The sequence below is a fragment of the Pseudopipra pipra genome, chromosome 1 (assembly GCF_036250125.1).
Source record: "Pseudopipra pipra isolate bDixPip1 chromosome 1, bDixPip1.hap1, whole genome shotgun sequence".
In the NCBI taxonomy this organism is placed as follows: domain Eukaryota; kingdom Metazoa; phylum Chordata; class Aves; order Passeriformes; family Pipridae; genus Pseudopipra; species Pseudopipra pipra.
The window spans coordinates 135,579,064-135,605,660 of NC_087549.1; the positions used below are offsets into that span (position 1 = coordinate 135,579,064).

The 26,597-nt window shown below is 38.1% G+C and overlaps 1 protein-coding gene across 10 annotated transcripts in view; it reads left to right on the top strand.

Moving 5' to 3' along the window:
- Positions 1-26,597, top strand: part of CACNB2 (calcium voltage-gated channel auxiliary subunit beta 2) — a 254,156-nt gene that overhangs the window by 118,563 nt on the left and 108,996 nt on the right. Inside the window, exon 1 of one of the 10 annotated variants that reach the window (XM_064634756.1) lies at positions 6,257-6,322. The exons of 8 other annotated variants lie outside the window; for them this stretch is intronic. In XM_064634756.1, the coding sequence (XP_064490826.1) occupies positions 6,272-6,322 (51 nt within the window). In that variant the 5' untranslated portion in view covers positions 6,257-6,271. Of the gene's footprint in view, positions 1-6,256; positions 6,323-19,812; positions 20,088-26,597 lie in introns of those variants that run through there. One more of the 10 variants, XM_064634785.1, reaches the window with a different exon arrangement.

Here is a 26,597-nt window from a genome sequence, read left to right on the forward strand (position 1 = left end):
ATTTGATAACAATCTCTTCCAAACTTCACTGTGAAGTTGCACATAAACAAATATGCATTCACTTACATATTAACAATTGCTCCATGTGGGCTCTGCCATGGTGTGATGTGTCTTTTGTACTTCAATATTAGATTGCTTTGCTGGCTCCTGCTTAAGATCACAGACTAATCTAGAATTTACAAGGGATATGTAATACTTTGTATACTTTGCATAAAAATAACGTAGGAGAAGAGTAATGACCCTGGACCTTCTTCCTTCCAGTATTTCCAGAAGTGGTAATAATGGTCTGCTGTTGTTTTTATCCTCTGTTCAGAGACAGTTGTTAATTTGCAAAGCACAGAACATAAAAAAACCTACACTGGAATAGCGGGGGGGTGTATGTCATACAGAATTGCAGTATTTATTTCATCATTTTTTTGGAGAATATGTATTAATTTTTCCAAATTACAGGTGCCTGTTAAACAGAAATTAATTTATACACCCAGAAATTGTGTCTGCTGGAACTTGTATAGTTGAAATGGGCCCCAGATGTTGCAGTTATGTAAGGGCCTAATCTAAAGCCAAATGAAGAGAGCCTTGTGGGCTTCAGATCACGCCAATAAGAACATTTTCAAAAGAATTAACATTGAAGGAGATTGCAGTAAGCTAACATTGTCTGTAACTATTGTAAGCATAAAATCAAAATATATGGATGAAGGGGTGTGCCTTATTCACTGTGGATGGAGTTAAATTTGTACTTTGAATGGGAAAAATGTGGCATGAACTATCTTTAATTAAAAAAAAAAGCCTTCGTTTAAACATTAGCCCAGTTGTATGTATTTTAAAAGCCATCATTTTTCCTGTTTACTTAAGCATTTTTGTGGGGGTGGTAAATTATTAGTATTTTGAATATGAGACAGTTATTGTGAAGTAGGTGTCTTTTCTGCTTTTAAACTAATACAGTATTAAATCGCAGAGCTATTGCTATGCATTACAAAATAGAAATAAAGCTCACAAAGGGGGTTAGGCCCTTGATAGGTTATCTCGTAAGGTTTTGCTGTGATCTAGGCTTGTTGCTCCACTGCTACCAGCATCCTTTCCACTGCTTTTGTTTCCTTTAACTATTTCATCTTACTGACCCTGAAAAAAAAAACAAAAACACAAAACAAACAAGTAGTTTCCTACTAAGCCAGGTATGTCACTGTCCTCCTGGAGGGATCTAACAAGTGCTGGGGCCAGCAGAGGGGAGGAAAGGGCCTGATGGAGGTACCATAGCTGGGGGCAAGAGTGGAGAGGACCAACACTACTGCTCCCAGCAGTAGTGTTAATTTTTTTAAAATTTAAGTTTAACTGTTTTATGGGATGTTTGTCTTTTATGTGTTGCAATCAGACTCCTGTAAACGTAACTTAAAATTTCATCCAGTGCTGAAGTTCCTTCTCTGCAGAAATTTAAACCAAACTGTAGGTGCTCTGTGAATCCTGCTTGCCTAACTAACACCTAACCTTGAAGTACTGTTGGACACTGATCCTACTTTGTGGATCTTGCAGTAAGGTATTGTCATGTAAAAATGGGAGTTACTTAGACTGGTGGAATTCCACATTTTCCATTAAATTGATTTTTGGCAAAGCAGTGTTTACTTGAAGCCAGGAAGATCAGCATCCATGAAGATGCAGCAATTCACTCTTGAATGCAACTGATGGTCTCAGGAGAAACAGTTTGCAAGACAATTTCTTCAAGCTAGCTGGTCAAAAGTGAGAAATATCAAAGTGCAGTTCTTGGTAAGCCAGGCACTCTTATTGTGCATTTCAGCTGTAAAACACAGCTGTGAACTTTTTTTCTCACAGTAGGTATCTAATAATGTCATCTTGCCCTTGTTAAAAAACACCCATCTAACTCTTCCGTGTCTGTTATAACCAATAACACTGCTGCTTTGAACACTCAAACCTTCAAACCTATTTCAAATGTTTCAAACCTTCAAACCTATTTTGAAATATTTACGGATTACAGAATTTTCTCCTTCATTCTGGGACAAATTTTTCATCTGGAGTCCTCTCCCACTTACAATGAAAAATAGTTGATTTTTCATTGGCAATGGAGAGAAAAACTGTTATTTACTCAAACTGGACAGAGTGTACTTGGAAAGTGATCAGCAATCCTACAGCTCAGCTCCCAGTGTGCTGGGTGAGCAACTGGGCTGTTGTCTTTTGCTAGAAGTATTAGCCAGATGCTCTCTCAGCATCTCAGCTGGGGCTCTGCTGTGTCAGTGGGCACAGCAGAAAGTGAACTGGCCCTTTGGTAGAGATCTGAGAGGGGAGGATGAACCTGAGAAACTTTCATGGACTTTGACATGAACTAGGGGACTGAGTGAACTCCTGCTGACAGGACTTGGGTGGTTTTGCGTGTTTTTTGTGGACAGGTGTTGCAAAAATTTAGAAAATCTGAATATGGTTTGTTTGCTACTGAATTGTTGACTCTCTGTGATCTTTGACTAATTTATCATCTGTCTTCTCAACAAAAATTTTTTAGATGTCAAAATTCATATATATCAACTTTGCGTAGGCATATGCAGTCTTCTACTGTCTTGCCATGATAAATAAATAAGGGATTTTAGTACCTTGATATCTTTTGGAAAGACTTCAGGTCTTCTAAAAGGGGAAAACAAACTCTTCTGAAGCTGAATCTTACTAGATGAGAAGAGCTGGTAATATATGACAAATATTTATGCCAAAGGGATAAATATTCAAATAGGAAAAGGGAACAGCTTAGATTGTAGTTAATCCACAATCTGAGATCTTTGTATGGGATACTTGGATACCTAAAGGTTTGACTGAGCCATCTCAGAAACATGAAGTTATGTTTTGAAATATTTTGTAAGATTGATGAGATACTTGGTGACTGAATAAAAACAAATGTGATATCTGAGATAACTGAAGAAAAACAAACGCATTATCTGCCTTTAAAATGGGTAAGAAATAAGAAATAGAATAATTTTCCTGTATATATATATGTATTAGATTTAGACATGTAGATTTACAAGTTGCCATGCATTACCTGTTCATGCATAAATCCATCAGAAAATGTCAGATAACATAATTCATAATGAGGCAGAATTACAATAAATTGCCTTAATTTGTTTGCCATATGCTAAGCATGCCCACATGTCCACATATGGATCAGCTGATGCACAATAACTTGGTGATGAGAAAAATTACTCATATGTCTTAAGATTTTATCAGCTTCTGAGTTATTGACTGTGTGATCTCTAACTACTCATTTTTGATCTGGTTTGCCAATAAGAACTTTTATAGACTGACATCCATGCTTAACTTGGGATGGAAAGAGGCAGAGTGCAGATATCTTGCTTTGTTAGACAAAGAGACAAAACCAAAAAAACTTAAACATTCACAAGCAAGCCTCTATTAGTATGTTACTAAGCATTTAGTTAATCAGTACTTCTGTTTTCTGATGTTCTTAATGGCATTTATAGTCCAAACATAGTAAAATTTCATAAAGTTGTGTTTAAAATGATTTGAGGCTTCTGATGAAATCATTTTGTAAATACAGAATATTAGATTTAAAGGCTGCTTCTCCATTAAAGCTATACAGGATTAAAGAATGAATTACAATAGTAATAATTGGATTAATTGTGTTCTGTTCTTTTAGTAAAGATGTTATATTTTTCTGTAAGGGGGTGAAGGTCACTTACTTTTGTTCTAAGATACCCTAATTTGTCAGGATACACAGCAGGCAGCTTTTAACAGATCTGGTACTTCTTAGGTGATGATTCACCCTGTTGGGCAAAAATAGACAGAAGTCATCTAGCACCTACTGTATACTAATTCCATGACTGTCTGCTCAGAAGTTAAAAAATTTAAACAAACCAAACCAAACAAACAAAAAACAGAAGAAAAAGAGGTGATTTCTATTATTCTATGGATAGAAGATTTAGGGAAATTTGGAAACTTTATGATTGGTACCGGTGAATTTTTCTGTTGTTGTTTCCACAGTTTAAATCACCTTATTACTGTGTTTTCTACTACAAGGTTCTTTATTTCAATATTGTGATACCAAAATTTGCCATGATGACAGCATGGTCTTACAAGCTTAGTTTCAGTATTCTGTAAATTCTGCCAAAGGGTAGAAAATAAGCCTCTGGAATGGGAGCTGCCCTGTCCTAATTGCAATATTCCAGCTGGGACTGTGATTGTGTATTCTTCAGAGTAGTTCTGATTTGCCCTAAGGTATTTGTGTCCCACAACATGTGTTAAACTTTTTAAGGATAATAATTTTGCCAAAGAGCTAGCTCAGTAACTTAACTGTAAAACCGCCGACATTATTAATACAGTGTTGCATCAGAAATCACTATTTTTCTCACAGCCTTCTAAAATTGTATTTGCTGAAGTTTACTGTTTGCTTCCTCGGAAACTGGTAGTTGTTTCAACATTTTGAGTTTAATAATCCATCCTTAGAAGTGCCTTATGCAAGAGGTTGTCAATGTTCTGTGTATTTTTCTTTGCTGAATCTATTTCAGGTAAATAGAAATGTCTCTTTAATGAGAAAGAAAGGCAAGGTTTCTACTTATTTAGCATCCAAACTGGACATAATATGAATACTGAATTCTGAAACAGTGATAAAATTTCAACAATCCTGCATTCCCATACTCCCCTAAAAAGAAAAAAAAAAAATCAGGAAAAACACAGCAAACAAACAATCATCTGATCAGGTATTAAACAAAAGTCACTTCTTGTTTCAGTGAATTAGAATTGTTAACAATGTGGTATGCTGATAGTATAAATAAGAAATTACATTTTAAGATGTTAACTTTATATTGATCAATCTTGGTACACCCTAAAAGTGGTTGTGTGAAAATATGTCTGGAAGCCAGTTAATATAAATGGAAGCCAGTTTGAAGTTTCTGTTTAAAAGAAAAAAAAAAAAAGGCCTGTTTTTATTCTTATTGTGAGACATGTAGGTAGGATCTGCCTTTCCCTCTCCAAGTCCTGTTGACTTTACAGAGTCTACTCACAAAGTCAGTGTTAAGAGTTTGGCCTTTGAAAACAGGCAGTGTTTTCAGCTCTCATGGACCACGGTTTGGACTGGTTGGACTTTATGGGGCTTTGCTTGTCTCGCATGCCTATTAAAGACCAGTCTGAAGATGTAGGCAGAGGAGAAGATTGCCTAGCTCACTGAGCAGCTGGAGCCAAAAGAATGTTTGTGCTTGTTGCTACTCTGAGGAGTCATTGTCGCAGCATTCATTACCTCAGTGGTATGAGAGGTAACAGTGGTAACAGAGGCAGAAAGCATCTTCTCTGGAACTGTTTCTCTGTTTGTACCATTCCTTGCCTGTTGTGCTGCCTGCTGCTTTCTCCTCTTCATTACACTCAGAACCCTCAGACCAATACAAACATATATCTTTCCTTCTTATTATTCACATCTAACCTATGCTCTTATTTTAAGTCTTGACCTTAATCTTGCAAATTCTTAAACTCATTAGGGCCAATAATACTATGCATGTGAGTTTTCCTGACGATTTCAGTGGACCGGCGAATGCACTGAAATATTGCCATGCTGATATGTCTAATGAGGCTTTTTTAGGATGGTGTTTTATATAAAGAATCATGATTAAGGTTCATTTACATGTATCTTCTACCATACTAGATCTTCTATCTTAATTATAGTCAACCAGAACTTTCCTTTTACAGGGAAAATTTCCTACTTAAATTGAGATTTACAGCTTGAAATTCCAGTGCAAAATATCTCTGGGAGTGGGGGAGAAGAAAAAAAAGATCTGTATCCACAAGCATCAATCAATCGATTATACAGTGTTTATGTTCAGGTGCTTCCCCAGGACTTGTTTCTGGCTGCATACCCAGTTGTAAGTTAACAGGGGGCCATGCATGCTGCAAGGCATGCATCTGAGATTAATAAAATGTTAGGTTACTCCAGCAAGTGTGCAGGCTTCGTTCCTACAGCGCCTGACGTCACCGTGAGCACCGAGCCCTCCCACTCCTCCTTGGTAATTGATGGTGACGGGCTCTCTGCTGAGCTGTAACCTAACATAGGGATTGAATCAGATCAACAGCTGAGAGAAATCGCCATCAGTCTTGCTCCATACAGACAAAAGCTGGGCCCTGTAAACCAGGCCTTAGCTGGACAAGTATTTTAAATAATGGTTAATGCAGGCTGAGTTGCTGAAGTTTTCGCTGGTGCACTGCTTTGCTTTGGAGGTTTTGATCCTGCAAGAAGTGTCGCTGTTGCTGGAAGGGCTGGCCTGCTTGGAGTGAGGCTGACATGCTTGACAGACGCCTGATGTCTCCTCAAACTAAGCACATTACTCCTGGGGTAAGCATATGCGGAAGGAGTGCAGGCCAGATGCTCGGGAGCCCTTTAATTTTACAATGTGATGTAGAGGCTGGCTTGCAAGTTAACTTAATTACAGTTAAACTGTTTCACTTTGTTCTCATCTAGCAAGCTGAAATGTTGTTGAGAAGTGTGTCGGCCTTTTTATGGAAGTCCAAACTATACTTTTTTAAAACATACTAACTTGACTTATAATGTTGAAAAAGTGAAAAAAAAATTAGTTGATGGGGAGGGAAAGCACTTGCAAGTGGCTGTTGCTGAGAGCTTCTCTCTATAACCCTATTAATGTAGTCAAAATGAAGTAGCTTGCTGTTTGTTCCGTGATTTTGGGGATTGTGCTAAATTATTTTCTCCTCAATATGAGTGCAATGGGACTCTCTGCTGGCAGTAGCTTGAAGTACATTCTCTTTACAGACACAAACATTATACTTTACTATTTTTGTTTGGGTTATGTTGGAACACACTCAGAAGTTTTTTTTTTTTGCAGCATTTGACCAGGTACAGGTATCCTGGGGCCATAGACTTATAGCAGCAGATATCCCACAAAAACTGTGCTTGTGAAATAAAATATAAATAAATGACAAATACTATTTTTAAAGTTCTAATGGATGTGCTTTGTTTTCTTTTTGCACTGTAAAACTAAGGAAGGGGATTAAAATAAAATTAACATAAACGTAATTTAAAGTCAAATGTTTCACTTAAGCTTGCTGCTTTCTATAACATTTATGAGAGATTTGAATAAAGTTGCAGTAAAAGAAGTGTACCATAGACATGACAGTAGCTTTCCAGGGTTATTCTGAGAAAATTCAGAGGCATTGTCTTGTGTAACAGCTGCTCCAGAGCTTTTTTCTAGCAGGAAATCAGATTTGGATCATTCTTATTCCTGGATTATTTAGGGATCGCCACATAGGAAGCTAAGTAGTTATTGCTAACATCCATTCTGTTCTCATTTTATGGACAACTTTTCTTTATGGACAACTTCTTTTTACTCCAATTATAATGTGCTCATGTGTTTGTGGGGGCAATAACGCAATGGCGAGTCTTACAGGAAGTATGCCATGAAGTAGGAAAGTGTACAAATACTATCTACAACTCCACTGAACGTGTTTGCAGCATGGATGTTCAGAACAGTAGAAATCAGCTACTAATAGAATCACAGAACCATTTAGGTTGGAAAAGACCCTTGAGATCACTGAGTTCAACCATAGCTATAACCTTTAGTCTTTTCTTATCTAATTACTACAGTTGAAAGCTTAAGTCTTTATGTTTTAATTTATATACAAGCAATTATTAAAAGTTCTGATGAATAATTATGTTTTAGGGTTCTCTGACAACTCCAATACAACTTAAATGGGGAAAAATTGGAGCATAATTTTTTTTTCCTTGGAAAAAATTTGTAAAATGAAAAAAAAACTCAAATTGGAAAATACTGTTTTCCTAAAGAGAAGCAACCTAATGTTATAACTTAGCACAAATAATGTCTACGTGTCCATGCAACATTTTCATCTTTCTGTCTACTGGTTGTCAAATAATGTCATCAAGGAAAAGGTGAGTTTGATTTATCTGGGCTATAGAGTAAAATGAAGCTTTTCCCTCCTAGCACATCACGAAGAACTCCAAGTTCTATTTAGCATGATCACAGAGGTCCTGTTAGATGGAGGAAGAAGTTACTGTTTGGCAGGGTAAGGGGATCACAGCGGGTGGTGCTGTGGATGTACAGCCCTTGTGAACTGAGAAGCAGCAACAAAGAGGAATAGGTGAAGTGAAACACAGGTGGCAAGGAATAAAAGGGATTCAACCATGTATGTTGCATGGATATGTCAACATTTGGTCAAAGCTTTTTTCAAAGTGATAGTTGATGACCATTCTTTTCATGTTTCCTCAGTTTTTATCCTAGCCTCTAGCTGTGTCATGAGGGAAAGACCATTTAGCTTTGCTAATGTGAATTTTGGCTGTAGTCACTTCTTGTTCAGAAGCATTTTATGGAAAACCTACTTGCAAATTAGCTTTTTTTTTTGGCAGTATTAGTCCTCAGACATTATCTAATTGAAAAAATGAATTTTTTAAATGTCTTTGAGGAAAGTAATTGCGAAGATTAAAAAAGAGATATAGCTTGAGAACTTTCATATTTCTTAGCAAGAATAATTAAGTAAATTGATTATTGATGATAGTCTTTTAATGACAATTGTTGCATCAAAAGTGGATACAAATTGCATAATTGGCCATTGATACATTTTTCTGAATTGCCAAATTTCAGGATGTCCCTTGTAGCAGATTGACCCCTGATGTATTCAAGTTAATACAGAATGTTATAGTTGAATGAAATAAAACAATATTTATTGCATAACCACTGATATGTTTTCACCACCAACACAGTCATTGTAACATAAAAATTCTTCAATATGGAAACTTTGGTAACTGCCAGAAAGTGTAAGCACATCAGGCACAGTAATTCTCTACAGTCTCCTGAGACTGTCATTTTGTCCTTACCTCACCCTCTATGCAGAGAAGTGGCACCCTGCCTTTTTCCAATTTACCCAAATTTACCTGAATTTATGTTTTTACCATCAGTGAAATATATATTTGCTGCTGCTATTTTTCATTCTGTTTTCAAGTTGCAGTGAACAAACCTAGGAATTCATGAAATTGAAAAGGCTAATTCTGCTATTTACTTCCCAGAATCCATGGTGTGCAAATGCAGCAAAAAAAGGGTGTAAAAGGAGGGGTGGTAAAGTGCCTTGAAACTTCAATTGCAGTCAGATATCCATTTTATAGGCTGTTAAACTAGGATGCTTTATTTCAATATTTTTTAATTATTTTTTTGCTATGGACCAAAATACAGGAGAGATCAGAATTTTGAAAACAGGTTGTCTAATTACCTATGAATATATAACCTTAAGTCCTTCATTATAAGTTCAGCATTTGTTTACAAATTTTTATGCGCCACTGGTACTGCATGTACACTGCACAAGAGCCTATGGTTTATACCATACTTGTAACTGCTTAATAACAGCAACCACTGTTCTGTGACAATGATAATTTGGAAATCTTCTGACTGACAGATTAAATGTTTACATTGCAGCTCATGCCATCATCTTATATTTAAACAAGCTGCTGAGTATTAAAGTGTATGGACAGTCTTTGTATAACAGCTCTGATTTTTTAGGTTTATTTCCTAAGACAAGATTTATGCAATCCCACTTTCCATCTGTTAGTTGTGCTTCTCAGGAACTTCAATCCAATGGCCAATTTAAATCAGCCTTGCAGAGGTCTCAGAAGTGCTGAGTGACTATAACAGACCTTGGGGGATGGACAGAGTTGTTAAAGGCATTTTCTCAACATGCCTGCATCGGAGACGTAAGACACTCTGGACTCCTCTGGCATCCAAAAGATAGCATCCAGCCAGCCAAGGAGCACGACTTTTACTCTGGAATAGCTGAAATGAACATTGCCTCTTGTTCAACCAGCAGCTCATGGAAAGGGAAGAGAAGTTTGGAGAGGGGAGGGGAGCTGAGGGTACAGAACATGTGGTGTGTAGGGAAAATGAGAAAGAGCTGAAGGTACCGTGGAGGTGTGTGTGGGAACCCAAGCTCCATTTCTTCTGCTGTCACAAAACAACTTGTTTTTCTGCAGCTCATTAATGATACATTGCATTTTGCAGTATTTTAGTGGATATAAGCATCTATTTTTTCCTGAACATTTTGAGGCTGCTGAAAGGATGCCGTCAGATTGACAATTTATAATATTTGTCCCTTAAAAAATTTTAGCTTGTTAATTAATGGTATTAATGGAATATAATTACTAGAAAAAAATACCATTTTAAAGCTCTGGTAGCAATTCTAGATTTAAAAGCTAAATTTCTCTTTGATTAGGCTCGTGCTGATCAAAGAATGCCTGTAGAAAGACTGTCTTACAGTTGCAATAATTGTAACTTAGTGTCTTCTTAGTTTGACAAAGTTCTCAGTCAAGTATGTATTATTATTTCTGTGCAATTCCTGCGCAGAATTGTCTTGTTAGTACACAATTCAGTGTCCCAGTTCATCAAGATAGAGTTTCCCTGAAAATCTCTCTGACCAAGATGTTCTTAGGCTTTACAGTTTTCCCTCTTATTAAAAACCTTACAGATGGGGTTTGGACCAAAACACCTTTAAGGGTCCCTTCCAACACAAAATATTCTATGATTCTATGAGCAATATTCAGTGACTGATATTTATTTGAAAGATTCTGGTTATTTCTTTTCATGTCACATTCACATCTACTTTATCATTTTTATAAAATGATAATGTTCTTTTTATAAGCTAACAATGAAACAAGTATTTTCTAACCATAGTGTTATTTGAAAGAGTAATTTCTTCAGTATCTGTTCTCTAGAAACTTGCAAACGAATATATATATGAGGCATTAGAAAAAGTAATGTTTGAATTTTTAAAATAAAATATTTTATTTCAGCAATTTTTCAGCAATATTTCCTGTTTGTCTTGGGAATGGGGTCACTTTGGTATGTAAGAAATAGGTTAATGCTTGATTATATAATAGTTTCAATACCTGCTGCTATGGTGGGATGCTAGAAAAGTCGCTTTCAAACTTTGGTAACTTACTGCAAAATTCAAAGTAAATCAGTGAGTTCCCAAAATATCATGATATTTTCTAGCTGAGTGTTTTCTGTCAAGAAAATGTGATCAGGTTCTATTGCTGTGATTTCACATGGATCTCCCTGCTTCATTAGTATTTGTATAGACATAAAAAAAGCAACTACCATTGTAATGGGGGAAATATTTTATTTTAGGAAAAGCTTAAGGTGCTGGAACTAAACCACTTGAGACAATAATTTCCTTATTAAATTTTAAAAAGAACTTTCTGCATTGATGCTGGTTTACTGTAAATCCATTATTCCATTCATGTCATGTACAGCACGATATACAAATTGTATGAATTGTATGAATTTAGGAGAGGAGAAATTCTTGCAGCTTGGAATTAAAAATACTGTCTTCTTATAGGTCACTACCATATTAAGATCAACAATTACAGATTTGATTAGAATTCTTGTAATATTGCCTTTTTTCCTCATTTTAAATCAACTGCCTAGTAAGTTTTTTGTACTTAGGAGGAGTTCCTCTGTGACTTCAGAAATTCTCATCCAACTCATTATTTATCATAGGTTTGTACCTAAAAAGTTAGTAGAGTATGACTGCTGTATCATAGGAACAGGTTCACCTTTAAAACTCTTAACTAGGATGTAGAAAATACCTGAGTGCCTTTTTTGGAGTATCAGAGTCCTGTGGTGTCGGACAGAGAAGGCAAGCCTCACACAGAAATGCAGTTGGAAGGATTGCTCTTTGCTTTGATGCATGAGCTGTCAGCACTGTCAGCACAAGGGAACCAGGATGTTTGGAGCATTCTTTTTATAAGCACTGATTATGAATTGTAGCAAGAGAAGGGTAAAAAAAATGTGCCAAACAGAAAAATGTAATTGCAAGATCACATTTTTACACCAATCTAGATTATAACTGGGAAAAAATGTGTCCTTTCAGTGTGGAAGAGGAAGACCTTTTCACCTTGCCCTAAGTGTTCACCTTCTTACTCTCTGCTAACAAGATTCTGTTAATTTGAGTGGACAAGGAAGATTGACTAAAAGTACCTTACCTTCATGCTGCATCTCTTCAGGGCAGTTCCGAAGATGTTGTTGTAACATGCTGCATTAGTTCTCTGTAAGGAACAACTTACAGTACTTTTTTCATCCATTACATCTCAAACTACTGCCCCCACTTAGCTGATATGTTGATATACTCTTTTCACCGCAAGACCCTGAGAGTTACTACCAGGGTTACACATCTGGCTTCCTGCTCATCAAACTGAGGTACGTTTCTGCTGTGCCAGGGTGACGCCCAGTCTCATAGATGAGAGAGCCATTACAACAGCACATATGCTGCCTAAATTCCACTTTATTCCTATTTTGAACTCTGAAGTGGGTCTCAAGTGATAGATACTCCTTTCTGCAGAGACAAGTTTTCCAGATTTCACATTTCACCAGAACTCATTTCACTGGAGTTTGTTAAATTGTACAAGCCAGTATACACCAAAAATTAAACATAATTAATTAATAGGATTGAAAAACTGTGACCATCAGAAACACCAGAGGTTTCAAACACAGTAAAAATGAGAAATGGGAACTGAGATTTGAAGAAGTGATGAGGCCAAAGAAACCACAACATTTGGTGATAACCAATAATTTAAATTGATGGAATTTTGGAATGATGGCTTGTGCCAAAAATGAATAAACAAAAGCAAAGTAAGCTAAAATGCCTGCTGTGGCCTGTTGTTATGGCTCTCCTGGTTAGGTGCATTTTAGTTTCTGAAATGAGAACAGAATTTGGAGGTTTTGATTGCTCAAGTTTTACAAGCCCTTCTATAAATGCAATTCTGAGATATGGTTGGACATTTTAAAAAACAAAAACATTTTAAAGGACCAGGGGCTCAGACATCTCCTCTATGAACTATTAGTTACTAATTTAATGTCCTGAGTATGGGAATTGCACAACAATAATACCCAGAGGACAACTTGTAACTGTAGCACAGTTTTCAGGATGTGGATGTGGCCAGAGGTGGTTAATATCTGTGGTAGTTTGTGGTAGCTCCTGTACGCAGCTACAAGCCAACGTTACTTCTCAGTCTGCAGCTCTGGGGGATCAGCATCTGGTGCTCATGGAGCTGCTCGTGGCACTTGAAACATTTCAGTGCCCCCAAAAGCAGACATATGCTGAGTGTGAGAGTTAAGAGACTTTCACTGAGGTTAAAACCCACTGTTTGTTTGATGTTGCGTTCAGTGCAGCAGGATGTAGTGGTGACACTATAAATTAGTAACTTTTCAGTGGAAAGCTGTATGTTTTAAGGAAAAATAGCCAGGACAGGCCGTTTTTACAGGGTTGTGTGAGGCTTATATGTTTTATTTCAAGATCTTAGTGTTCTCTTTGAAGAATGGTTCTGTTATTGATATTCTATGCTCAAAAGCATATTCATTTCCCTTCTTGCAATTAAGAAGTGTAGCAAAATGAACATTCTCTCTGTTTTAGTACTCAAAATATTATTTCTCTTAAATATGGTTTTTGAAGACATTTTTTTCCAACCACTTAAAGCTCTGACAGAATTTACTGTTTCAGAAGCTATTTCAGAAGTGTTTGGCAGAACATTTGGCTGCAGGTGACTTCTGTGACCATCCTAGACCAGCAACAGCATGTTGAATGCTTGAATTGTTCTTTCTGTTTATATCCCTATTCTCTGTGTTTCACTGCAGCAATGTTCAACATGACTCTACATCACATGTAAAAAATAAAAATAAAAAGTCTTGCCCACACATGGGAACAATCACCTGTGAGCAGACCTTCCAACTTTATAGCATTTATAGCACCTCTCCAATATCCAAGTGATGCAGAGGATTCATAATACAACAAGTATTGGTATTATGTATCTGTAATACAAATGATATCAAACCTTTGCTAAGTTTCTGACACTCATTGTGAGTTGGGTTAGATCTTTTAATATGTAACTGCAAGGAGAACAGCGGTTTGTTATTTCTGTGACACTGTGAGAACATACTTACGTTATCTTTCAGTGCAGCAGGAGATAGCATGTGCCCCTAATGTATGTATGTTTGCAAGTTGAGAAGCTAAGTCTGCTGTTAATGTTATCACTGCTGTATCCTGAAATAGAAAACTGCAGGCAGATTGGATTGTGTTAGAGAATGGTAACCATAATAACCAATAACAATCTGCAAATGATAAGCGACTTCAGTGTTTAAAAATAAAATTTACATAGCATTCCAATAGTTCCATGGGCATACTTTCAGATTTTATTTTATTATTCATTCATTTTAAGCTTGTTTTTGAGATTTAAGATGTGGCATTAATCTGAAGGAAGTGTTTCATTAGTGCATCTTGAATTAGTTCACACTGGTTTTTTATATACCTAAATAAATCTCACAAAAAAAAATCTTACTTAACAATCCTCTTTCAGATGTACACCATCTATAAGGGAGAATTATAAGCATTCTACAGGATGTATGGAATTTTATGGAAGGAGATGGACTTTGATTTTATGGTTGGATGTAAAATGCATACATTCAGAAAAGAAATATAAAGTCTGCTGCAAATGCACCCTGATCATTTGGAATCTGCATCGTGTTCTGGGATGTTGCCCAACACTTCTGCTGATACAAAAATGAAAACAAACAAAAAACCCCCTCTTTAACTTGAGCCAAACCATGCTATTTTTTAAGGGATGCTTTAAAAAGAAAGAAAGGTGTCATTCAAAAGAAGGAAGAGGTTCAGATTGTGTCCTGGCCCTGCCATCCTTCTCCTTTCATACCCCCAGCAAACAAATAGGGTGTTTAGAAGGAGTCTCAGAAACTCTTAATTACGTAACAGGTTATGAAAGTATATGAGCATGGTGTTATGATCAAGCTGTTAACTCTTTTGGGTTAACATGTTTTCATTCTCCTGTGCTGAGACAGCCCTGTCATTTTCATAAAATACTTGAATGTTTCTTAGAACATGGAGTCTTATTTCCCAGTTGCTCTTAACTGCCAAGACACTGTGGTTACCACCACACTGCATTCAGGGAGTTACAACAACGAGAAGAACTGGAAAAGATGGATTCTTCTAAATGTGCTGACATCCAGAGGAACAAGGTGTCCTGGGCTTCAGATCCATCCTGTAGCACTTTCAGGCAGCCACCCTCCTGGAGGTGTAAGCAAACCACAGTTCATGCTGCTGCAAGTGTGTTGCCCAGAGTCAGAATGACCACCATGAGAGAAAATCAATCGAAGAGCTAAAATTCATATAAAAACTGAAAAATTGTTTGCTAATCATAATTTTCCCATATAAGTAACCTTGTTAAGAAATTATTAGGTGCTGGTGTGGGATGGGATAGTTTGGATGGAGGGTTATTAAACTGAAATAGCTTTTGCTCTTTCATCCCATATGTGAGAGGGGACAAGTTACAGAGATTTTTTGCCAGAGGTAAATGAAAAATGAAAATAGCAGCATTGCCAAAATTCCTTTAAAATGAAACTGTCGTGTTTACAAGAGACAATTCTTGTTGCTAGCTGTGTAAGAGAGTTACAAGCTGTTGATATTCTTCACTGGGATTTGGGTTTGAATCTGAATTAGGTAAGAGAGAGTCAATTGCTTTCCATTAGAGTTCCTGAAGAAAAAAATGTTGTTACTGTTGGATGCAAGTTGAAAGATTCTTGTTTATCAAGAAAGGTCTGTTTAGTCTATTAACCTTGACAACCATGTCAGCAGTTTTTTCTGTTGTTTTCCCAAAGGCACTAAGTTAAAGTACTATGATATACAAAGCTATTTATACTGTAGACAGTTCATAGCTATGCTTAAAAGACATAGGTCAGAGTTTAAATACCAGAGTTAAATCCTATTCTCTTTGACAGTTTGAAAAGTCGTTATGCTGAATCTTGGAATATTGAAATGGAGGGATAGAACCGCTACAATATCAATGTGAATCAGATATTTTTATATGAATTTGTTACAGGTTCACAGACTGATTGAAGTAAAAGGAACCTCTGGAGCTAGTCCAGTCACCTGCTAAGAGCAAGGCCACCTAGAGCTGGTTACCCAGGACTGTGATCAGCTTTTGAATATCTCCAGGGATGGAGACTCCTCAACCTCCCTGGGCAATCTGTGTCAGTACTCAGTCACCCTCACAGTACAAAAGATTCAACAAAACAAACACCACCACCACCACCAAAAAAATACCTATGTTCAAATGGATTTTTCTATATTTCAGACAGTACTCGTTGCTTTTTGCCTTTTCCTTAGGAGTCACTGAGAAGAGCCTGGCTGTCTTCTTTACTCCCCTCCTACCAGATGCTATATACCTTAATAGATTTTTATAAAGGGAACAAAATTTAGGGAAGCAATCAGAGAAAACAAAGTCCACACATATTGACTCATGCATTTGTACCTGCTTGGCTCTGTTAACAGATGATTAGGATTGCTATTGCTGTCCTTGCTTCTACAGATGAGTAAGAGCTGCTCTAAAAGTGCTTGCATACAGTAGAAAGCTGAATAAGTTACTTATTTTATTGTTGTGATTTACTTCATCATTTGAGACTATAATCTTGACTCTCACAGTCATAGTAGTTTATTTTTCTTTACTCTGAATGCTGCTCCTTAAGGGCTACTCTTCATCAAGTTGGGTTTGGGTACCTGTGTAGCTCTCTGTCATAGAGAACATGTCCTGCTGAAAAGTACCAGTGGTGGAGAGGAGCAATTTCACCCTTAGCATTGTTTCTGCCTTCCATTTTTTAGACCATTTGCTGCGGTTTTGACACTTTCTGCCTTTATCCCAGTTCTGTTGCTATACTAAAAATAGCATAGCAACTTTGTCTCTTCCTGAAGTCTCCAATTTACAGGTTTTCCAATAGCCCATATTTGCTAGATCAACCAGTTCTACCCAGACACCCCACTTCAGCATTTCTGCCCTGGTCCTCACCATTCCCCTCTTCCCTGGTTACCACCTAGCTTTAGGCTAGTCAGGTAGCCAGCTGTCTCTGTGAAGGTCTTTTCAAATCCTATTGTGCTCCCTACCTGCCATGAATGCTTTTCTTGCCTAATCCTAGTTCCTGTCTTCTGGCCTGTCTTTTAGACTCTGTGGGTCACAGAGTCACACTGCTTTCTTCTTTGTTCTGTACTCTCATTCCACCACATCTCCAGCCCCATCATTGCCAAATTCCTTTTTCCAACCTCTCTAATTTCCACTTTTGTGCTCACTCTTTCTGTGTGGATCATGGGATTCTGGTCTGCAAGGGTCAGCACTGGCTAGACACTGTCCGCCCTATGCTGGCCAGTCCCATGTCACACTAAGACACCAGCAGAAGGCTGCACAGCAAAAACCCACTGCTATCACTTAGCTGGGAGTGGAGCAGAGGTCATCCAGCAGTGCTATGCTAAGTTTAAACACCCTCAACAGGAGTGGCATTTTTGCAGACTTTTAACTCTTGAATCATAAAAGCTATATACAGATTTGCTTTGTGGAGCCCTGAGACAGACTTTGCTACCTGTCATGATGTTTCAATTCAACAGAGCAATGAGCAATTCAGCTTATTTACTGTCCCAGCTGCCAGACTCTGGCTGCTTGTACTGTCTGTAGTGAGAATTACTTGTGACATGAAAGTCACTTATGGTGACAGCCTGAATAATGCCCTAAGTCTCTGTTGAGTGTTTGCAAACTGCAATCCTCCCTTGATTTCTTATTTGTGCCCAAAGTAGAGAAGCTGATAAAATTAATAAAAAAAAATAAAATCATAATAATTTTCATACATAGAAAGGAATATGCTTTCCTTACTTTTGATGGTAGGAGCACTTGTAACATTCCTGCTGATTTTTTTTTCTCCAGATTTGATTAGGAGAGCCATATCCAAAAGGGAGCACCCAAAATTCAGTTGTTTATAAGAGCTGTATCTGACAAACAAAGTAATGTGTGATGACACTGGCTTTGCCTAGTATTGACAGGTGTGGTTTCATGCTAAAAACACTGTGCAGTAAAGCTGAGGCAATTATATTACAGCTAATAAGTATATGTGACCACACTTGTTCAGCATCAATATGGACAACAAACTTGGGCAAGTGACTATTACATTCCACTAGTGGTGTCTGATGTCTGATATTTCCTGCCATACAGGAGTTGTGCATGTTTTATTTAATTTCTGGGAATACAATGTTATGGTATTATTTGTTTGAAGAGTAATTTGCAGTTGATATAATGTGAAGTGACCGGTTTGGCTGACAGATAAACTGATGCTATTTTGTAAACATATGGTTGGAAATAAAATTAGTGTCTTCTGATTTCTAATTTGCCCTTTCCAACCATTTTCTTGGTTTTAACTCAGCTTGTGAATACATACAAGAACTTGAAAAATCCAGAGTCATGAGTCACATCACATATAGTCAACAGAGGACTAAAGGTCTGTTTTGACAGAGAAGGCAGATTGAGAGAAGAATATCCCACTAACTCATGCAAAGAAATTGAGGTAGTCAAGACAAAGTCTATTTAAAATAAGCAGCGGATGAGGCAGGAGAAGGAACAGGGAGGATGTTTACAATGTAGTTGAACTGCTTCATTTAGTGCTATTGTTAGGAAAGAGGTCTTCTTCTCTTGCTTATGTGGAAGAGAAGGAAATTGAGGAGCACAAACTGGTTTTCAGTGCTCTGTGTGTATCTTGTCATGAGATGTGTATGTTATATTAACTCGATTTTAGATATAAATGGGCAAGCATACACCCACACATTTCCTCTTAAGACATTACATATTCTGTATTTTTTTCCTAGGGTTTATGTATAATTCTGATTATGGGATATAGTGCTAGCAGCAGTATGAACTATAAGGAATTGAGAGGACTGAGCTGAGAGGGGATGGGTTTCCTAGTGCTGTTTTAAAGCAGTTCTGAGTGGGGTCATGTTACTGGGTGCCAGCTGGTGGCCTTTTCCTGAGTTGTAAAGAACAGACTTTCCCAGAGGACACTATTTCTTCATCCTGGATTACTTTGTGCTGTCCTAAAACATTTTTAATGGGATTTATTTTTAAGCCCCATTTTAATATTAGTTTGGGAATGCTGTTGGTGAATTAGTCTCTGAAGTCTTTTAGTGTTAAGTGTTTTATTCTGCTCTTTGGCTGCTTTTACTCTTTCCTGCCTGCTCTGCCTGGACTAGAAGTTGTCCAGGAGCGAGGCAGGGTCTTGAATTCTTCTGTCACGGTGTGGTATTGCATGCTGGATCTGCTTCCCGTGCACTGGATGTAGCGGGTATAACTTTCTGTTACCTGAGTGCCATTGTGCTCCAGAGATAAAATTGCATCGTGTCTCGCTTACAGAGCAGTCTGGTACTAATCAGCAGAAGGAAAATGAAGTGAGTGAAACATAGAAACAGGAAAGAATCCTGGGCTGTTTTTGTTGTTATTGTTGTTGTTTTTGTTTTGTTTTTTTAAGAGAGAGAGAATTTCTTTTTTTTTTTTTTTTTTTTTTTTTTAAGAGATAGTGAAATAGCTCCATGGGTTTCTGCAGGACTCTCAAAGGAGCGAGGGGTAGGTTTAGGTGATCCAGAGTGTGACCCCTCGGTTCACCCAGTGCTGCTGGCTCGCCCCCAGCGCTCCGGCCGCAGCATCCTCCCCCTCAGCTTCTCGGTGATGAACACACCGAGCGGCCGCTCCCGAGGCGCTGCTCCCGCGGTACGCTCGGGCTCTCCACCTCCAGCCACGGCTCCGCGGGCCCCACTCGCGTTTTCCCAGCCACGCGTTTCCCCGAAGACAATTTGGGCGGCGCCGTGCGAGGCGGGGCAGGGCCGGAACGCGGCGCTGTCGCCTCCCGCTGCCCGCACCGCCCGGCTGGGGCTGCCCCGCACCGACCCGGCTGGGGCTCCCGCCCCGCACGGCTCCGGACGGGCTCGGGGGCTGCCGCAGCCGCCGTCCGGAGAGTTTGGCTCCCCGAGCACTTTTTCATCCCGCCGGCCCCGCGGCCCCGCAGCAGAGACTCGGAGTTCATGCCCGAGAGCAGCAGCGCTCCAGGAGCAGCCCAAGCGTGGGAAAGCTGTGCCGTCGCTGGGAAGTCTGCCCGGCTGGGACACTGGGGCTGAGCATGCAGTGGAAGATCTGACTTCAGGCGTTTGGGCGCTCTGGGCAACTAGTGTCAGGCTGCGAAGGTGCAACTATGTACCTTTTTGGCAGTGAGGAATACGAAGCGGTAAGATGTAAACTATGGATTTTTTTTCCCTCAATTGTTATTTACTTTTAATGTTCCTGTCTTCAGAGTTTGTTGGGCAGCTTTGAATTTCTGTCAATACAGTGGTCGAACTTTAGTACTCACTCATTCGATTGCTTTTTCAAAATGACATTTTTCTGCAAGTTCTTGGAGTACTGAGATACTATTTGCTAGATAAAATGCAATTTACTTTCTCTGTCTTGTTTATTGCATTGCGGTGATATTGAAAATATTTAACTACTGAATATTATGAGGCAATTTGGACTCTTGAGTTAGGCAAATCCATGCCTACATTCAGAATTTGTCTCATACTTTGTAATGTAGATAGACTACAAGGAGCTTACAGAACTGCCCTTAATAGTATGTTTGTGGGGACGTTGCCAAACTGTTTCTTTCGTGCAGTTCGAAGCCTGTCATTGTAATGTAATGCAATGTCCATCAAAAAAACTGGCTTAAAAGAAAACCCAAACACACCCACATTAAGATCTGACAAATCTTTACTTATGTTTGTAAAACAGCATTTGAAATAAGCTGATAACATCAGAGAAGACCAGAAGAAATTCACCAATAGCTCCACACTGTTGCATGGCATAAAAGTTTGACAGAAAATTTTGTAGCCTGTGGTTCAAGTGCTACACTGTAAGCAAAATGGATGCATTCTTCCACCTACTCGTGACTGAGTCCAAACCTGAGGAGCTTTGGGGAAGAATAATGAGACTGAAAAATATGTATGAACTCTGCTATAGGACATCAAAATAAATTTCATATGTTAAAAAGTGACACATTTTTTGCACATAACTGACAATTGCAAATGTTTTGTTTTGATTATTAGTTGCTCTTCGAAGTATGAAAGGGCCTTTTATGGCAGTCTGGGTTCATTTCAAGGTATAATTCAGTTATTTTGGATTTTTTCCTTTTTTTTTTTTTTTTTTTTTAATTCCAACCACCTATGTTTTTGAGGTGCAAGAAATGTAGAAGACATTCAGGAAAATAATTTAAGTGCAGCTGTCTGCACATTGAACTCATCTGTATGTGTGACTTGCACAAACTTTCACAAACCAAGAAAGGCAACTGAAAAGAACTTAGCTTCTCCAAAGCATAGGAGTCATTATACTGTAGATTGTTTATTTGTGTATAAAAATTGTAAAGCAAAAGAGACTTTGCTTGCTTTGAAGCTTTTTTTTTTGTTTTGTTTTGTTACATTTTGTAGGTATTTGTAAAGGGTTGCAAATCTCTCTTAACAGATTTTTAGATTTTTGCACAGCCTCTTCATTGCATTGTAGCCTGTAAAGTTACTTCCTGGTTTATATAGCTAGTCTGAAATTTTAAAGTATCTTGAAAATAACCTAGATTACTGAAGAATGGTGTTAGGGCTTTGGACTCAAATCTCAATCTCTTCTCCTGATGCTGTTTCAACTTTTAGAAAGTATTGAAGCACTCTGTGTCATGGAGCATAGTTTAATGTTTAAGACACCTTTCCCAGACAGGTGGGCCATGTCATTCCAGTCCCTTTTCTACTACATAGTTGTGCAAAGTGAAATAACATCAATAGAAAAAGTAAGAAGTCCACCATGAATTGTGTAGAGTCAGGATTTTTTTAAAATTTCCTTTTTTTCTTTTGTTTTTTTTTTGATATCTCTAGAGATCCCTGAAACTGAAGTCTAATGACCTGTTCAAATAAAATGTTTCATTAAGTGCAAACTGAAACATCATTTTGGGCGTTTCTTCGTTTTTCTTTAAAGCGAAATAGTTCAGGGCAAAATAGAGATGCACTTTTTTGGTGTTATTTTGGCAGCCATACTTACCAAGATGTTTGCTTTATTTGGTGGGAAGTACAGTAGAATTGATGGCATACATAAAGCTTTAAAAACACATTTATTATTCAGTAAAAGCTATAATCAATGTGAAACTTCTATCTGTGTAGATTTGTCGTTCATGAAACCATATGCTCTGCACTGTGGAAAAGGCATTTGTTTTATCTTCCACACAAACAATTACTTGAGTCACTAAAAGATGAAGTGAGTAAAAAGAGTGACAGTGAAGAATCTCAGAGTTTAATTTTAAGTTTGCTATTAATTTAAAGCAATTTTAATTTAGTTTTAGGCATTCTAGCTATGGATGTAAAATTTGATTTTTATCCTAGGAAGGAGACTCCTGATGGAATGAAACAAAACATCACTAAAGCATCTCTTAGTGGAAATCCATCTTTAAAAACTCAACTTTTAAATAGAGTAATAGAGAAATGATCACTCTGTGCATTTCACATGCACATATGTATGTCCAGATGAGCCTGCATACACACTTGCAGAAACATCACCTTAAGCGATGTTGTAACTCAGTTAAATTTAATAGCAAAACAGTGCAGACTGGTGCTACCAGCTTTTGCATGTGGTGTCCACTTTGCTTTCTTTTTGTTCCTGTCTATAAACAAGCTTGGATTATTAGCTTATTCTGAGTGCATAATAAGTCTAGATATCTGACAGTACTGATAATCAACTTTTATACCATCTCCCACCAACCCCAGCTAAACAGAGATAATATCACTTAAAAATCAGTTATCAAAAGACAAAGCTGGGGCTTATGACCACTTCATCTTAAAAATAAAAACAAAGTATCATTTTATGACGCAGTGACAAAAGCTATATTTTTGAAATTAATAATAAAACCATGTAGCTATGGTCCTTTCCTGTTTCCATTAGTATTTTCATAAATGTTCTGGCTTGGGATGCAGAGTGTCTTTGACATTGCATTTTAACACTTTAGGCAGATGCTTATTAAGCTCTTTATAACTGGTGGAATAAACATGTAGCACCTTTTGAGGCATTTTTTTATGCCATGTACCTGGCATTGTAGAGGTGCTTGGCTATATAAGTGATTTAATTTCATAAATACAGGAAACTATGAAATGCTACAGGCCGAACAGTCCCATTTGTGGCTCTAAGTTGCTTGTGTTTCCTGTTTGTTTGCAAAATAAACTTCTGATAACCAAACAGAACTGGAATAGTTCATTGAAAATGAAGCAGGACGTGGGAGCTCCTTTTCACAGATACCTGATAGATCATAGTCTGCACAAATCTCCAAAAGCAAAAGCATCTAAAACTTACTCCCAAGAGTCTTTGGAGTTGATGGCTAAGGGATGATGCTAGTGCTAGCTAGTGCTTGCATGTTTGGGAGGCCTGGCTGGCTCTGCTGTGTCCCCAGGCTACACTTTTCCCATGGCTGCAGAGCCTCTACTCTTCCTCCCTCAGGTGGCCTTGCCAGGGCTGTGGGTGCTGGGCATCTCCAGCTACATCCCCCACTGCCTTTCCAGGGGCCTCTGGCTGTAGGTATGTGGGCCAGGACTGATGCAGACTTGTCTCTGATGGGGCATGGGACACCTTTAGCATTTCATCTCTCCTTCCTGACGGCAGTCTTGCCTGGCAGAAACTTTTGGCTCTGTTGTGGCAGTATGATCAAACACTGTGATGGTAAGCATAGGGTTAATTAGGATTTCTTCTGAGAACAACCTAATCATTGGAAAACTATTTTTTAGCAGAATAATTCAAGGGCAGGGAGGAGTTTTCATGGTGATTGGTCATTTAAGAAAAATCATTGCATTTCATTCAATCTATTGCATGAGACTTTCAAACTTTTGCAAAAAAGAAGCTGCTTTTAAATTTCTTTAGAAACTCAAAACTCAGCTTTTTTTGATCTCCATAGATATTTTTTTTGAAAATGTTTTTGCAAAGAATGGGAAACCTCTTTATAAATCCAGTGGTTGTGATATTCAGAGCAAATGTTTTGGTTGCCTTGAAAATCCAGCATTTGTCACTTGTGTTCTCCAGGCAAAAGTTTTGAACTTGTCTATTTAAATTAAATCTTCACTTCCCTGGAGTTTGCCTATGTTCTCTTGCAGGATGGAGCACTTCTTATGGAATATTAAGTATGATGTTGATAGATGCCAGTTATACTCATGGCTCCTGCAGGGCAGCATTATCTTCTAAAAAGTATGAAAATCTGTCTGCTAAATTTCTAAAGGAGGGAAAGATCTTGAAACAGTCAAATGTCATTCAGGTTTGAGAAGACTTACTTTTTAACTGCTATTTGTGAATCAGACAAATCCCAATTTCGTGTGCACAGACATTCAGCTGATAGGGCTGATTTTGCTGTGTGAAGGGAAAACCCCACCTATTTTAGAAATATGCTATTGTAAGTCCTAAAAATCAGTAGGAAGAACACAGTGATGTGTTTTCAGTGTTTATTCTGAGTCATTACTACTTACCTTATTTCAGAATCTGAATGAAGGGAGAAAAGATAATAAGGGTGTTGTTTAAAAATGGAGAGAGTCATGTGTAACTGTTTAGCAACAGTAGTTTTAATCATATTGTGGACTGACACAGGAACATGTCTGAAAATTATAAATCAGAATTGCTTCTTTGGGAACCTCTCCCTTGAATTTTACCTGTGGTAGAATGCTGTAAAAAGGTAACTATAACATTTTGGAGTTACTTTTCCATGTTCACCTTAGTTCAACCTACGGCAACAACACCTAATGCTTTGTTCAAATAGATAAGTAGTACAACATGTGAGTGTAACTTGAAGTACAGACTTGAAAGGTAGTCAAATTAAATTCAGCCTCTGAGGTTAACATCAGAGCCATGAGTCCATCCTTGGACAAATCCCTTGACATTTTGATTCTTTGTCTTTAAATATGAGGAGATACTTGGTTCGTTTCTAGTAACAATAGATGTTTATTTTTTAAACCTCGTAAATTTCTTTAAAAGTACCAGCTTTATACGTAACAAATGCTAGTATTTGATTAATTTCCAATCATAAGTGTTGTACAGGAGCACTAGGAATGGAGTTTCATGCCTAAAACTGTGTGTTTGGCAAGAAGAACACTTAATGTGGAAGAAGGAATTGCTTACACATGAAAGATAGATGTGTTCACATCCAGAGCTGGATGTAAATTCGTGAAACAGTCACCCTTAGCAAGCCTTTTCCCTGTGGATTCTCTGCAGCAGCCAAAGTGTAGAAGCAATACAGTTTTTCTTTCCTAAATTGGAAAAATGAGGGTCATTCTATATGGCATCATTCCCCATGACAAGCTCAGAGACGTCGCAGCTGTGTTTTAAGCACTGCATGTGAGTTTTGGGATTCCCCCAAGGAAAGCCTGGAAGAGCTGCTGGTTTCGATCCTGTAGCAGAATGGCTCCTGAAGCAGTTTCAGTTTAGAATAGGGAAACACTAGAGAGGGAAACTCTAATAAACCTGTGCAGAGAAGGGTATTGGTCATTTCTGCGTTACTCCCAAAATACCCAGTGTACTTTCCAGTTAGTGACTTGCACAACTGTAGCAACCACACCTTTTTCCCCAAAGAAAAATCACTTTTTAATCTAACTTCCTGTAGTGTATATGGAATAGATTGTTTAATAATGATGTTACTCTTTTAGCTTCATATGGCTTTTTTTTCCTTGTCTGCTGTCTTTAATTTGAATTTCACTGACTCAGGATGGAGCCTTTTATATTATTGACAATACATTGAAGGTATTTTTACTGTGTCTGACCTTCCTCTACCTCTGTTCCCACAATCCAACACATAAACAGTCAAGAAAAAGGTAGGGGGCTCTGTGAAGGTTGTAGATGGAGGCACTGAGGTGTAAGCCCTGTTACGTACATGAGTCTATGAGCGGTAGATCAGCTGCCCCTCATGTAGAGCACAGCATACCTGTTTTATAACTTAGTGTCCTGGGGTATGTGGTGCTCTTAGAGATTAAAGACAGGGTTCCACTTTCAGGAATTAATTTAGGTATTTCCAACAGAAAGTAGGAAGCAAATCAACAACTGCAATTAACATGGATCCTTTCGTACTGGGCTAGTGCTGAGAGGTGTCTGAAGACAATGGAGGAAGGGAATGAAGACATTTATCATTGTGGAAGAGGACTGCAGTTAGTACACGATGTTTGAGAAGCAGGTTTGTACCTAAGGCATGCGTGGGAGGGAGCCCTGTGAAGTGAACAAAGGCCAAACAGTTTTCGACATTTAGAAACCAACCACACTGACCAGCTCCAGGTGACAAAATAGCAAGGGAGAAGTTTACTTCTGTTTACAGGCAGAGGCTAAGAAGTGTGAAGAGTGAAAACTGGCCTGTGTTGGGAGGACCAGTGCAGTTCACCTCACAAACATGAAGACAAAATAACAAAAACAGAGTACTTACAAATTGAGTACACAGATGGTGTGGGTGAGCAGCCTTTTCACAAAATCACAGAATGGTTGAGAGTGGAAGACATTTCTGGAGGTCATCTGGTCCAACCCTCCTGCTCAGGCAGGGCTACCTACAGCCAGTGGCACAGGACCATGTCCAGGCAGTTTTTGAGAATCTTCAAGGATAGAGACTCCACAACCTTTCTGGACAGTATATGGCAGTGTTCAGTCACCTTCATGGTGAAAAAGTTTCTGATGTTCTGAAGGAACCTCCTGTGTTTCAGTTTGTGCCCACTGCCTCTGGTCTTGT